The sequence below is a fragment of the Syzygium oleosum genome, unplaced genomic scaffold, assembly GCF_021117445.2.
Source record: "Syzygium oleosum isolate NSW1041296 unplaced genomic scaffold, Sole_v2.1 Sole_v2.04, whole genome shotgun sequence".
Taxonomy (NCBI): Eukaryota; Viridiplantae; Streptophyta; class Magnoliopsida; order Myrtales; family Myrtaceae; genus Syzygium; species Syzygium oleosum.
Genome location: NW_026607488.1, coordinates 14,160,261 through 14,176,399, shown reverse-complemented (window position 1 = coordinate 14,176,399; position 16,139 = coordinate 14,160,261). Strand labels below are relative to the sequence as shown.

Genomic DNA, 16,139 nt, shown 5'->3' with positions numbered 1-16,139 from the left:
AAGAATATACGATGCTTCAATCTCCATGAGAAGAACATTTTCCCGCTTCTCCTCTCCCTGAAAAGACAAAAGCGTATGAAAATAAATAAAAAAACGAACACTTTACTCAGTAACCCTTTCCTTTTCTTTCTCCACTTACCTCGAATCCTTCATACGAAACTACTTTTCATTCGTTATATATGCGTTAACACTCATCACAAGGTACAATCTCAACCTCAGTCGACTGGTTGTCGACTCTTTTCCTTGAAGGGAAGGACCCAAACGAACAGAGCGAGTGGGAGGATTCAAGGGCTGTACTACCTTTGAGGATGCTTCGCATTACTTGGTCCTGCATTGTGCTTTTATGCTGTTCGTCCTCTCTTCATGCACTCAATCTCAAAGCAACTTCTTCTTCTTCTTCCAAAATCGTGGTCCATCCACATCAGCATCCCGAGCCAGAAGCTGTCGTCCAAGATTTGAACAGGTAATTAGTTTCTCTCTGAAGTACAGAAACTGAAGCAAAAAAACAAGAAAGAAGAAAGAAACAAAAAAGTGCTGGTTAACCAACTAGCAAATTTCAATGTGGTTCGTTTTCTCTCGAATTGTGGGTGCATCATAGGTTTACACGTTTGTGGGATAATCACATGACAAGTGTCGATGGGCTGAACACGTGGCGACTTGTGACGTTGCCCATTTGGCAATTACTGAATAGAGTACTGTGATTTTTCATATATTAACACGTGTCATGCTGACAAGATATTGCACTATGGTCACATTTCAATATTCAAAAGTTAGCACAATGAGAGAATGTGATTGACGCATGTTACCATCACTGCATACACACGACTGTTACATAAAATACTTTCATTTGGCAGCGATAATATTGCTGTCTTCTTTGCATTTCAATTTAGACTTAGCAAGGGATATTAAATTTCAAATCAGTCATTGGAATCTGAAGGCAAGCAATTTTCGTGCAGGAGGGTGAACGAATCCGTCACCAGAAGGCAGCTCCTTGCGATCCACGTAAAGGACCAGTGCTTGACGGGCAATCCGATTGACGACTGCTGGCGGTGCGACCCGAACTGGGAATCGAACCGCGAGCACCTAGCCGACTGCGCGATTGGGTTCGGCCATGAGGCCCTTGGTGGCAGGGGCGGCAACGTCTACGTTGTTACAGACCCATCTGACCCGGACCCAGAGAACCCGCCCCCTGGCACGCTTCGCTACGGTGTTGTCCAAGCTGGACCCCTCTGGATCATCTTCTCTGGTAATAAACTGGCAAAATCATCCACAATCGAGCTTACTAATGTCATCTATACATGTTTCAAGTGCATGCTTCTGTGGAATTTGTCTATTACGTGCTCTGTTTTCTATGTTTACATCAAGTACTTGAACTCAATCAAAAGAAGGAAAAAAAGATCCAAGTACTTACGACAGAAGACCTTGGGTTAGTATCAAATACTATGAAGGGTTAATAGGATAATGCCGGGACTCGAGGCGCTGGGTGAAATTTCCCTCGGCGAAACAGGAAAATGAAACTCAGTTTCATATAGGCAAGGTAGCTTATTTAGGCATGTAGAAACTTAGACAAGATGAAATCCTCTGGACAAAGTTTGACATATGATTTACCTGCTAAACTGGTTCAACATTTTTCTGTTTTCCCTCCCAGGTAATATGGTAATCAATCTCAAGTATGAGCTTCTTATCAGCAGTTTCAAGACCATCGATGGCCGAGGAGCCAATGTGGAGATAACAGGTCTCGGTTGTTTGATCATTTATGAAGTCACCAATATCATCATCCACAATGTGCACATTCACCACTGCAAGCCTTCCGGGAATGCCAAGATCCGGATCAGCCCGACGCAAGTCACTGAGAGGGGAAAATCGGACGGCGACGGGATATCCGTCTTAGCATCATCAAAAATCTGGATTGACCATTGTGCCCTGTTGTATTGCACAGACGGTCTGATTGATGTCACCGAAGGATCTACGGCAGTCACAATATCCAACAACATATTCACCCACCACGATAAGGTGATGCTGTTGGGTCACAGTGATGATTTCACAGCCGACACAGGAATGCAAGTGACTGTTGCATTCAACCACTTTGGTGAAGACCTAAAGGAGAGGATGCCACGGTGCCGGTTCGGGTACTTTCATGTTGTGAACAATGACTACACTCAGTGGGGGATGTATGCTGTTGGAGGGAGCTCCGGTCCTACCATTAATAGTCAGGGGAATCGGTATCTCGCGCCGCAGGACGATAACAACAAGGAGGTAAACTTAAAATTATCTGATCTGCGTTTATTGATTCTGTAGAAATTATTTTGTGAGATTCAATCATCCAGAACCTGCATAATCATCCTCCTTCAATCTGGTAAGTTAGTGAAACAGGTTGCTGCATATGAGCTTTTACTGGGTGCTAGTTTCGTGTTTGTCAAAGTTAAGGAAATGAAAATCATCTATAGTGTCTTCATAGACTGGAAATGATTATCCTGCCACATAATCTCGCCAAACTACAGAATAATACACTTCCGATGTCAAAACTTTTCTTTGATTAGATAAAGAAACATCATGTTAAATCCCAGTAGCTGCTTTCGACTGTCATTACGTGAGTTCGGTAGAAGAAGCCCAGATGATCAATATGTTTGCTGCATTGCGCCCAATTATTACTTACATGTATTGGAGGAAATAGGTGACAAAGCGAATGGACACAGATGAGAGCGAGTGGAGGAAATGGAATTGGAGATCGGAAGGCGATCTGATGGTGAACGGTGCCTTCTTTGTGACCTCTGGTGCGGACATGAGCCCCCAGTATGCCGAAGCCTCTAGTATGTCGCCACTATCGGCAAACTACATCGATCAGCTCACTGAGACTGCTGGTGTTTTAGTTGCACAGAGGTAGCTCTCGGTGTCTGTTCCCTCAATTGCAACTTTTATCGGTGCGTTATGTTTTAATCTAACCTATCAAAGCACCAGCAAATAACTCTGGATGTGCCCATCTGTGATTTAGAACTACCTTCGCCAATCACCTTGGATAAGATACTATAAGATTAAAATGATCGTCAGCATGCAGTATAGATATTAGTCTCCTGAACATGCAATTCGAACTTCTATGCACCATGCTGCACATTTAGCTGTTCTGAATCAAATTTTGGGTAGAGCTAATCAATTTAATGGAAACTAATAGTATAGGATCCTCATAGTCCATAGGATTCTGCCTTTCTTGTTTTTGACTCCATCTTCGTTCTTTTAGGAGACATAGGTTCTCTCGTATCTGTCGCCATTTGCCACACTGAAACTATGAAGATGAGTTCTACGCCAACCTGAAAATTCATATGTGGTTTATGCTACTCTTGGGTGATCACCTCAGTAATTATTTTAATGCCACGAAAACCTTCAGTTCTTTGTTTATGGTAAAATCATTTTTGTTGTTTTTCTTGTGGACAGGACTAAGGACTAATAACATTTAGCCTTTTATTCACGTACTTGCTTTTTTGGCCAGTGCATTTAGTATTTGTACAACTAGAGATATTATTGTCATTTTGGTTTCCTTCGCTGGTTTACATTTCTTCCGTTTACTTGGCAGGAGTGACGCCGGGACTGTGACGAATCCCCCTCCCGGGTCAAGCGGCGGGATTGTGATGAATCCTGCTGCTCCCGGGTCAAGCGGCGGGATCGTGATGAATCCTGCTGCTCCCGGGTCAAGCTGTGGGACTGTGATGGATCCCGGGTCAAGTGGTGGAGATGGAAGCTCTTGCTACCCAGGACAGGGATCAAGTGGAACCGTACCCGGAACGGGCGGTTGGGGATATCCCGGAATTGGAGGTTGGGGATATCCCAACAACGGCATCAGCTATGGCACCAATTTCGGTAGCGACGCGAGAACGCCACTTGCCCCAATGACCTCGGTCGTCTTATCTGTCATAACCATCTTAGCATTCTTACAGCAAACTCGCTTTTGACACAACACGCGCGGTAGAATCTTAGAATAGGTAACTATAGTCGATTCAGTTTTTAATCTCGAGAACGTGAATCCGGCTGATTGCGGTGGAAGGATTGCGTAGAGCTTTGCATTTTTGCAGCAGTTGGGTCTTACCCAACAATCTTTCCATCAAATTGTTAAAGACAGTGGGTAGGAAAATGTACAAATTCTATGAAATGAAATACCTTAACTCTCGTAAGTATGTACCCATCAATGATTCTGCATTAGTAGCTTTCTCTCCCCAAGGAATCTTCACGTATATACACATGCGGGTGCCAAAGAGCGGTTCGCGCATGAGAAAGTAGGAATCGTCGCTTGTATTTACATGGGTTGGCCGCCGAGGATCGGTTCGCACTTGGAGGAACCATCTTCTTCTGAAATATGAGAAGATAAAATTAGTAAAGAAATGCAGAAACCGTGAAATGTAGCCGCGTGACCACTGGCGAGGCCTGCCTAGGCACCGGCCCCTGGTTGCATGACCCTGATGAGACTTCGCCTGGGGTGGTACCGCTCCCGGCGAGGGTCTCCTGGGTCGAGGGACACCGGTAAGTGGCTTGCCTGGGGTCACGCCACCTTAGCGAGGTGGCATCCGGATCGGGCAACCCCACGGGAGACTTTGCCAGGGCGCCACATCCGTGCCCGGCCCCCTTTGCCTCTCTCTCTCTCTGGGCTTTTTGGCAAACTGAAAAGAAGAAGATGGGTAAAACAGGAATTATGAAAATTTCTTGAGAGTAAAGTAAAAATAAAAAGAATTTACTTTTAGCTCATGATGGTATGTCGGGTCTCCGAAGCAATTGTCATACATACTTGTTGACACCAAAAAATAATTAGGTTGTCGACAATAAAAATTTATATGAAAAAATTAAGAAATACATAAGGTAGAACTTAGACATGAAACCACATACATGTATACACAAAGCCATAAATAAAGAGATGATGTATCCATATTGTGAGCCTGGTTGTCGAAGTATGGCAACAGACAGCTGGCAGCCGCCAATAGTGACACTGGCGGGGAGATTTAAACATTTGAAACTTGAGGCGGATTAAATCAAGGAGGGAACAATTATCGCTTGAAAAATCAGATGCGGAAGTTATTGATGAAACAGTTATCACTTGAAAACTTAGTTGTAGGAGCTATCGATGAAGTGGTTACTACCAAAGGACTTGAGAACTCAGACATATGAGATATCGAAGAAGTGGTTACCACCGGGGGACTTGAGAATTCAGTCATAGGAGTTATCGATGAAGCGGTTATTGCCTAAGAACACGGTCGTAGGAGTTGTCGACGGGAACATACGGTTTTGCACACGTTAGATATGGTTATGAGAGAACGTGGATAATCTAAGACCGTGGAAAGAAAAAGCAAAGATAAGATTGATGGAGGTTTACTTGATGTGGACTGATAGTTGTAAAAAATGGTTACCACGTTATCATTATAAATACCACCCGATGGCCAGCAAAAGAGCCCCCGCCCACCCCCCTAAAATCACAATCACATGTGCACAGTACTTTCGGTTTCGTTAACTATATATTTTTATATTTGAGCATTAGTATAACATGTTATTGACGGAGTTCAAGTACAATATCCTGTTATAGATCAATACCACTGCCAATAAACGGCTGGTGTTTATCAATCAAATATTGTCACAATAATTTTGTATTGTTTTGGTTGAAGCAAGTGGATTCTTTTTCTCGCTTGGATATCTCCTGTCTCCTCCTGAACCCAATCCTTTCTCATGAAAAACCGAAGAACGACATTCGGTGAACTATATTTCGTTGCGGGATCAGTTCCGGTGAAACAATACTTTACGAGAAATTTCACGAAACAATGTAGTACCATGCCCTAGGTTCCCAAACCGGCAAATGTCGATTGTCACTTTTTTCTTTAAGATTTTAAGGCAAAATTGTTCTTGATTATGACCTAACCTCGTAAAATTTTGTAAAGGTTTTTATTTCATTAATGTGTTGTGGAAAATTTTCGCTTGATTAAAACATGACATATTTATTGAAGATGATACGTGATTGGCTCATTCAAATTCAATGTAAATCAATAATATACATAGCTATTAAAAAATAGTTGATGATAAAAACACCGTTGGAGGGAATAGTTGAGACTTATAACATCTGAGTTATCATGAGAACCGTACCCAATTCCATGCACCAAAACGCAAATAATCATGTCACTATAGGCAGACATTCATATTCACTCTGACAATTCTTGAGTGCTCCTTTGGGGTCTGGCAGGGTTTGTTAAGATTATTTGTCTTGAGTTCATATATGTTGATTGAATGGCCATGTTCTGTTTTATCTGCTGGCTCTTCTTGGTATGTGATGTAGGCATCTTCCTCTGCATAATGAGAAGGAATTATGCGATGATTTTGACCAGACTCCTGTCCATCTCCATGATATGTTTAAGTATGTTTTCAGTACAATTGCCATATAGAAAAGGGTTAATACCACGAAAAACCCTAAATTGATACATATGTGACAAATTTATCCCAAATTAATTTTTTGACCACTAAAACCTTCAAATTGGTACACATATGACAAATTTACCATTCGTTAGTTTCTGTGAAATTTTACCATCAAATTGCTGAGTTGGGTGACACGTGACAGTTGACGGGTGTACTAGTTTAGGGTTTTACCCCTTAGTTTGTTGGTTTTCCATGGTATTAATCCTATTTAATGGAGGGTAAATTTATTATATGTGTACCAGTTTGGGGTTTTTGGTGATCAAAAAATTAGTTTAGGATAAATTTATTACAAATGTATCAGTTTGGGGTTTTTCGTGCTATTAACCCTATAGAAAATAATTCCAAGCAAAGATTGAGAAGCAACATAGCTTTCTAGTTCTGTTGGGAAAGTTGTCCAAAAAGTCCTAATTCTATTGTATGGAGATCAATTCAGTTCTAAACCTTTCAATTGCACCAATTTATCCTAAACCTATTAACGATTTGCAATTTTAGTCTTAAACTTTCCAATTGCGTCATCCTAAACCTTTTGATAATTTGACAATTTGATCATAAACTTTTTAATGATTTGCCAATGTAGTCCTTCCAGCCAAATATCCAAATAATAGGTTTAAAACTAAATTGACAAATCTTCACAAGGTTATAGGACTAAATTGACACAAAAAAATGTTTATGACTAAATTGACACAATATAAAGATTTATGATTGAATTGGATGCCATACTTTGGTGATAGAATGAGAAATGTCATCAATTGTAATTTAAAAAAACTGAACTCAATTTTTTTAAGAAATTGATGACTTATATTACAACTTCTTCTTTCAGGATAATGATGGAAATTACGGCCGTTCTTTTTCTTTTTGGCCACTAGAGGGCGGCACGAATAAGTGATCACCCTAGTGATTTTTTCAAACACTCTCTTCGTCACATCTTAAATTCAACAAGAATGGGGAATGACACAATCATCATGCCACATGAAGGATGCAGTCACAAACACAACCAACAACATGTTATTAAAATATAGGCAAAAGGACACTATAAGTGCCATAACTTGTGTACGGAGATCACTTTGATGCCATAACTTTTTTTCGGATCACTTTGGTGCCAAGTCGGAGGAAAAATGATCACTTAAATGTCATAAGTTTTTTTTGGATCACTTCAGTGCTAAAATTTTTGAAAAACGATCACTTAAGTGCTAAAATTTTTTAAAAACGATCATTTAAGTGCTAAATTTTTTGAAAAACGATCACTTAAGTGCCAATCTCCGGCGAGCCACGTCAGCTTCAGAAATTAATAAAAAAAATGCCACGTCGGATTTCCGGCGAAAAATTGTGTACGGCACCGGAGTTGGCACTTAAGTGATCATTTTTCAAAAATTTTAGCACTTAAGTGATCGTTTTTCAAAAATTTTAGCACTAAAGTGATCCAAAAAAAAGTTATGGCACCAAAGTGAGCGCCGTACACAAGTTATGGCACTTGTAGTGTTCTTTTGCCTTAAAATATATATTTGATAAAACAATAGGTTGGTTACAATATAGAGTTTCCATCATCCATCATAAAGAATATATTCAACTTAGAACTCAGCCAACCCTATAAGTATCAACTCAGAAACAATACAACTAGCTAAGCCCTTACCCAAAATCCTACTACCAAAAGTTCTTTGCCGATAGCACTCTTGCCCTACTTACCGCTAATCGAGGAACTTGAAAACATTTTTGACAGATGAGATGAGCAACGATACCCCAGTGAGTCTCTTCAAAGCAAATCGAGTAACCACTATGTATATATACAAAGCAATACCAGAAACTCGTACCTTAATCCCAAGATATAATGTACATATCAAAGCAAATATGAGTTATTTCATTTTAATAAAACTTTACACAAATTAGATATACTCATATAATTCACCACCACAATTCAAGCATCAATGGCAAGTCCATTGATTATTCTCATCAATTCACACGTCAACAGTTCATTTTAATGGCCAATCTCAAATCACATATCAATGATCAATTCCATGCTCAATATCTAACTCAAGACTCTAGAGGTGGCTCCCACAAAACTTACGTTATCATGTAGCACTTAGTCATTGTCCAACGCATATTAAGAGTACAGGGCCCCAGAAGTGGCACCCATGAGACTTGCGTCACTATGTAGAACTTAGCCCTTGACCGACACATATCAATAGTTTAAGGCTCTAAAGGTGGCTCTTACAAGACTTGCGTCGCTGTGCAGCACTTACCCTTGACTATAAGGCCCTAGATGTGGCTCCCACAAGACTCGTTTTCCTGTGTAACACTTATCCCTTCTATAGTATGCATATTAACATCTCTTCGGTGGATTCCCAACGATCATGAACAATCCATCATCCCCAATAATTTACTAAACCAATCTAGAATATATATCACAAATCGGTTTCACAAACCAAAACAAATAACATTTTTACAACACAGCTCATCCGCCACCTTTAGAACTCGATTTATAAACCAGTTCGTAAAGCATTTCTCAAATAATTTTCGAACTCGATTTATAAACCAGTTCGTAAAGCAATACATACACACATGTATATTTCCTTTCACAATCCTTTCCTAAAACCATTCTTAAACCATTCACAAATAACTGTAAATGGCTAATCTAGACTTTTATGCAAAAAAAAAAAAATGCCATAAACATCACTTTTGCTTTTTAACCAAATCACACTTTGCACAAAATATGCCTAATCCTTTTTATTTTCAAAATATGAGTTTACAAATTCAAAGAAGAGATATCACTACTTACTTGGGAACACTTACAACCAAACAATAAAGATTACTCGAAGTGTTGAACTCACAACCCTATCAAATAAGTGAGAAATAACGTCAAAGTCGAGTAAAATGCTACCTCTACTATGAATATGCTAAACCAGGCTTACACGCTAACGAAATGACTCTTAAGTGCTAACAAAACTCTCATCTGAAGTGGATATTCAAAGCTATTTGCAACGCGGAGCTCGAGCGCAAAACTTTAGAATTTGGCTCCGACTAAACTATTACTTCAAATCGATTCAACTAAATTACGAACACTCATTACGAGTCGACAAAAGACCTTAGGAATGGCCAATTGTAGCGAAAAACCACTAATGCGAAGAACAACCACTTGTACGAGAAACAGCCACTCATGCGACAAATTTTCTTGCGTCATAACTCCCTCCACTCAACTCTTTTTCAAGCGAGCTTATAGTTAAAAGAAAGATCTTTCGAAGTACTAGAAGACCCATAGCTTGGCTAACCCAAAGTCTAGTCGACAACCAATGAAAATCGGCATTATTGTTTATCATGTGCGCCTGACTTCGAAATTTTGTTTCGAGCAACTTGTAAGCTGAAATTGAGTACCATAAAATCTTATAGCTCTACAACACCCTAAACTATTATATTCTATAATTTCTCGGCTTAACAACTCCAAAATCGAATTTCGTAGTTCAAATTTCACTTAATTCCAAATTTGAGTCTTAATTATGAAAACTACTCCGATTAGACAAATAAATGGCTTAAATCCTTACCTGGCATTGCGAATCGAAGTAAATCTTGCTTGGCGAGGCATCCGATGTGAGTACGTGGAGTCCCTTTCTTCTTCTTCTTCTTCTTTCTTTCCCTTTCTCTTCTATGTTCGGGTGTTTCTCTCTCTCGCTCTGTTGCTTTTATTTTCCTCTTTATAAACTAAACATCCACCATTTTATTTTACTTTTTTCTTTTTTTTTTCCTTATGAGCCCCACACAATTAAAGTAGAAAATTGCAATAACATCAGGGAGCATCAACCGCATAAAAGTTTGTTCCATCTTCCAAATCTCAATCGTATTGTGATTAATGGTTGTGAAGAAATTAAAGAGGCAATAAGAGAAGGAGGAGAAGTACCAAATTTTTTTTAAAGAGGTTAGAATGTAATATTTTGACTTAGTCAAAGTGTGGGGCTCACCAGAAAAAAAAGGAAAAAGTGGAAGTTCAACTTATAAAAAGGAAAGGAAAAACATTAGGGACAGAGAGAGAAACGCACAAACAAAGAAGAGAAAGGGAAAGAAAGAAGAGGAAGAAGAAAGAAGAAGAAAGAAAAAAAGGCAGAAGGGACTCCACATGCTCACATTGAATGCCTTGCTGAACCAGATTTACTTCGATTCGCATAACGATTTAAGCCATTTGTACGTTTAATCGGAGTAGTTTTCGAATTATGGCCCAAATTCGAAATTAAGTGAATTTTGAACTACGAAGTCCGATTTTGATGTTGTTAAGCTGAGAACTTATGGGTTTTGATAGTCTAGGGTGTTGTGGAGCTATAAAATTTTATGGAATTTGATTTAAGCTTACGATTTGCCGGAAATGAATTTTCAAAGTCAAGTGCGTGTGATGAATAGTAGCGACTAGCTTTTTGTGCCAATTTTCGTTAGTTGCTGGCTAGATTTCGGATTGGCCAAGCTACGAGTCTTCTAGTGCTTCGAAAGATCTTCTTTTTTATTGTAAGTTCTCTTGAACCGGAGCTCAGTGGATGGCGCAAGAAAGTTTGTCGTGATAGTAGCAGTTTGTTGTACAAGTGGTTGTTCTTCACGTTAGCGTTTTTTCGCCATGGTTGGCTGTTCTTAAGGTCTTTTGTCAACTCGTGGTGAGCGTTTGTAGTTTAATCGAGTCGATTTGAAGAAAGAGTTTAGTTGGAGCAAAATTCTAAAGTTTTGGACTCAAGCTCTGCATTATGGATAACTTTGAATATCAGCTTTGGACGAGAGTTTTGTTAGCACATATGAGTCGTTTCGTTAGCGAGGAAGCTTGGTTTGGCCAATTTGTAATTGAGATAGTATTTTACTCAACTTTAATGCTATTTCTCATTTATTTGATAGTATTGCGAGTTCAATGGTTCGAGTAACATTTGTTTTTTGGTCGTAGGTGTTTCCAAGTGAATGGTGCTATCTCTTTTTTAAATTTGTAAACCCATATTTCGAAAATGAAAAGGATTAGGTATATTTTGTGCAAAGTGTGATTTGGTTAAGGGATAAATGCACTGAAAGTCCTAAAACTTGTTACAAAAGTGCAATTAAGTTTTAAAATTTTCAAAAAGTGTAATCAAGTCCTAATACTTGTCACAAAAGTGCAAATGAGTCCTAAAACTTTCAAAAAGTGCAATTAAGTCCTAAAACTTGTTAAATTGATGCAATCGAGTCCTAAAACTTAATAGCATTTTCCGTTTGTTAAGTTTAACGGAATTAATGGAAGGACTTAATTGCACTAACTTGACAAGTTTTAAGACTTAATTGAACTTAACTATGTTGTAAAAAGGTTATTTGTTTTGGTTTGTGAAACCAATTTGTGATATATATTCTAGATTGGTTTTGTAAATTATTGGGAATGATGGATTGATGTTTATGATCGTCGGGAATCCAATGAAGAGTTGTGAGTATGCATACTGTCCAATGATTAAGTGCTACACAAGGATGCGAGTCCCATGAGAGCCACCTTTAGGGCTTTGTAGTCAAGGGCTAAGTGTTATATGGCTACGCGAGTCTCGTTAGAATCGCCTCTAGGGCCTTGAACTATTGATATGTGCTGGTCAAAGGCTAAGTGCTACATAGTGACGCGAGTCTCGTGGGAGCCACCTCTATGGCCTTGTGCTCTTGATATGTGTTGGTCAATAACTAAGTGCTCTTACACGATAACGTAAGTTTTGTGGGAGCCACCTCTAAAACCTTGAGTTGGATATTGAGATTGAATTGATCATTGATGTGTGAATTGATGAGATTGATCAATAGACTTGACCATTTATGTTTGAATTATGGTGTTGGGTTAAATGAGTATTTAGATTTGTATAAAGTTTTGTTGAAATGAAATAACTCATATTTACTTTGATATGTATATTATATCTTAGGATTGAGGTGTGAGTTTTTGGTATTGCTTTGTATATATGCTTATAGGTTGCTCAATTTGCTTATAAGAGATGTACTACTCACTCGGCTATGGTTGCTCATCTCATTCTTTTTAATTCAAGTTCCTCGATTAGTGGCAAGTAGGACAAGAGCTCTATCAGTGAGGAACTTTTGGCAGTAGGAATTTTGGTATGAGCTTAGCTAGTTGTATTGTTTTTGAGTTAATACTTCTTGGGTTGGTTGAGTTATAAGTTGAACACATTCTTTTTTATTGATCATAGAAACTCTGGTATTGTAACCAACCAACTATTTTATCAAATATATATTTTGAGAATATGTTAGTGGTTGTGTTTGATGCTATGTCCTTCAAATGGAAGGACGGTTGAGTCATACCCCATTCTTGTTGGAATTGGGGTGTGACATTTGTACGGAATGGATCATTGACGTATGAATTGATGAGATTGATCAATGGACTTGACCATTGATATTTGAATTGCGGTGATAGATTATATGAGTATTTTTTATTTGTATAGAGTTTTGTTTAAATGAAATAACTTATATTTGCTTTGATATGTATATTTTATTTTGGGATTAAGGTATGAGTTTATGATATTACTTTGTATATAATGCATAGCGGTTTAGAAGAGATGTACTACTCACCTGATTGTGATTGCTCATCTCAGTCGCCTTAAATGCTTTTCAGGTTCCTTGATTAGCGACAAGTAGGGCGAGAGCACTGTTAGTGGGGAACTTTTGGTAATAGGATTTTGGGTATGAGCTGAGCCAATTGTATTGTTTCTAAGGTGATACTTGTTTAGTTGGCTGAGTTCTAAGTTGAACATATTCTTTTTTATGTATAATAGAAAAAACTTTGATATTGTAACCAACCCACTTTTTTATCAGATATATATATTTTGATAACATGTTGTTGGTTGTATTTGAGTTGCGTCCATCGGGTGGAAGGATGGCCATGTCATCCCCCATTCTTGCTAGATTCGGGATGTGACATTTGTATGGAATGGACGATTGAAGTGTGAATTGATGAGATTGATGTTTGAATTGCGGCGGTGGATTAAATGATTATTTCTGATTTGTGTAAACTTTTGTTGAAATGAAATAACTCAATAGTTATAGTATATCTTGGGACTGAGGTATGAGTTGCTGGTATTGCTTTGTATGTATGTATAGTGGTTGCTTGATTTGCTTATAAGAAATGTACTACTCACTGAGCTATGATTGCTCATCTCATTCGTCTTAAATGTTTTTCAGGTTCCTCAATTAGCAGCTAGTAGGGCGAGAGCGCCATTGGTGGGGACTTTAGGTAGTAGGATTTTGGGTATGAGCTTAGCTAGCTGTATTGTTTATGAGTTGACACTTTTTTGGTTGGCCGAGTTCTAAATTGAACATATTCTTTTTTATGGATGATAAAAACTCTGATATTGTAACCAACCTATTATTTTATCATATATATCTATAAATTTTGATAACAGGTTATTGGTTGTATTCGATGATGCATCCTGCAGGTGGAAGAATAGTCGTGTCATCCCCCATTTTTGTTGGATTTGAGATATTACACTCTTAACCCAATTGTGAGACTATATGAAATCAGACTATTTATTAGAGTAGCACATTCTTTTGATAATACCCTTTCAAGATCACACATCTCGTTAATCCGAGAAGCAAATTTAATGTCAAATAACATCCTTCCTATACATAGTTTAATTATGCATCTAAAGCAAATGCTTATTGAATGATATTAAATTTGTAAGGCTGATGATTCTACTATTCTATAACTTATGATAGATTCATTTAGTTGTTGTCGTACCAAAACTGCGCCCGGAAGTAGTCAATAACTTTCTTGTCTACTTGGAGGGCCTTGGTGAGAACATCAATTGAGATGGGTGGCTTCGCTCCAAACACGGCATTAGCAATGGTAATGACTCCTGGGTTCTGGGTGCTAAAACTGGCGAAGGCCAATGCATAGGTGTTTTCGATATTCATCTGGAAGTGAATGAGACCAATAGGGATTGCAAACACGTCCCCCTTGTACAAGACTTTGGTGAAGAACGTATTGTTTAATTGGTTGGACGTTACGAAGCCAACAAGTAGCGTACCCTCCACCACAACCAGAGTCTCGCTGCCACGAGGGTGAAAGTGGGGAGGATTTAGGCCGCCAGGAGCGAAGTCAATGCGAGCCATGGATATTCCAAGAGTGTTGAGTCCCGGAAATTGGTTGATGAAAGCCTGTGTGACTTTTGATCCGAGTGGATTTGATGTGTTTCCAAGATTCCTGAACCCCATAAAGAGGAAATCATCAGCTGTGGCTTGTTTCGGGTCCTTGCAGAACTTTCCGTTCACAAATACTGCATAAGAAAAAGAATCCGTGTTATAGTTTCGGCATCATAAGCCAGATATGAAAGACATGAATAATGGAAGAATCGAGGACCAACCTCCAGAGTCCAGGTCATTGGTGGCCACGCATATGTCCTGAAGAGGACTCGGGTCATCAGCTAAAGCAGTGGCAGTTGCCAAAGCCAAGATGAGAAAGCTAACGGGAAGAAACTTCATTGTGGTTGTGGACAGGAGTTAGGGCTTTGATCTCAAGTTCTAATCCTTGCCCAGACTAGTATTGCTTGAGGGAGGAGTGAGGACTTGCATTGCAACATGATCTCTCTTTATAGATGAAGATGTTTGACCCAGTATGTAGTTTGTTCAGCAGGTCGTTATCTAGATTACCTAGTCTCAGAGGTTTTATCTATCTTCCCCATCTCAAGTCCAAGGAAAAATCACTCTCTAACAACTACGATGACTTGGCAATTTGCTTGAATTCCTCTCCTCAAGCTTAAAGAATGCACACCACCTGATATGAAAATGGTTTTCAATGGATTTACATCCATTGACCCGTTACCGTTTCTTCTTCATTTTTTTACGACTCTCTAGCATATCTCAGAGAAGATTACCAAATAAAGAGCATTTCCAGCTCAAGGAAGTAAATGTTAAGAACTATAGTTTCCGGTACCAAACATGGGAAATATCGATAATAAGAATACTTTCAGGATGAAGATGGATGTTGATATTGTTCTCCTTTTGCAATCTAGATAAGCAATTCAATCTTTCTGAGATATCAGATTGTCGCGGAAGAAATGGTCTTTACTTGATCATGCTGCTTTGAGATGATGCCAGGGAGTTTTTGTTTCTTTACAAGAAAAGCGAAGAAGAAACAGAACCAGGATGTAAAAAGTGATCGAAGACCACTTCCATATGAGATGACGTGCCTTCTCCAAGCTGGAGGAGAGGAAATTAAACAAATCACGAAGTCGTTTTAGTTGTTATAGAGCAGTTCATCCTTGTTCTTAAGAAATGGAAAATAGATTCGACTTCGGAAGACCTGGTAATCTGCAGGGAAACTTGCTCAATAAAGTATATCTCGAATTGCACCCTTAATTTTCAAGTTAGCCATGTCTTATAAGCTCTGCAATCTAGATAAATTCAATCATTCTCAGATGTTAAACCTTGCAATACACTCGTTCGTTGCACAAAATCAATAAATGATTACTCCTGCATAAACAATATGATACCGTTCTTGTCCCAAGCTGCCATTTCTCTGCAGCATAATGAAAAGAAAGTCATCGTTTGACTTTGCTTATGAGCATTTAACGATATTCCAGTGGCTTCCAAAGTGTAGTAAGACATGACTGATTTGAGGATTAAGGGTGCAATTATCTCTTTGCTACGCTGGTTGTTATGATATAATAAGTACCTTGTTCTGAAACTAAGATTCAGAAGTAACTGACTTTAATGGTTTTTGAAGTTTGTCAAAGTAA

At 38.8% G+C, this 16,139-nt stretch overlaps 2 protein-coding genes across 2 annotated transcripts; one reads left to right on the top strand and one right to left on the bottom strand.

The window, feature by feature from the left end:
* The first annotated feature begins 203 nt into the window (after window positions 1-203).
* Window positions 204-4,163, top strand: LOC115689910 (probable pectate lyase 5). The gene is made up of 6 exons (XM_056310539.1): window positions 204-463; window positions 957-1,246; window positions 1,649-2,256; window positions 2,675-2,880; window positions 3,569-3,652; window positions 3,722-4,163. Exons 1-6 carry the CDS (start codon window positions 309-311, stop codon window positions 3,942-3,944), a joined length of 1,566 nt encoding a protein of 521 aa, XP_056166514.1. The 5' UTR covers window positions 204-308; the 3' UTR covers window positions 3,945-4,163.
* A 9,961-nt stretch (window positions 4,164-14,124) lies between these two features.
* Window positions 14,125-14,944, bottom strand: LOC115689917 (germin-like protein subfamily 1 member 7). The gene is made up of 2 exons (XM_030616108.2): window positions 14,766-14,944; window positions 14,125-14,678 (listed from the first exon to the last, which is right to left on the bottom strand). Exons 1-2 carry the CDS (start codon window positions 14,881-14,883, stop codon window positions 14,125-14,127), a joined length of 672 nt encoding a protein of 223 aa, XP_030471968.1. The 5' UTR covers window positions 14,884-14,944.
* Between the last annotated feature and the right edge of the window lie 1,195 nt (window positions 14,945-16,139).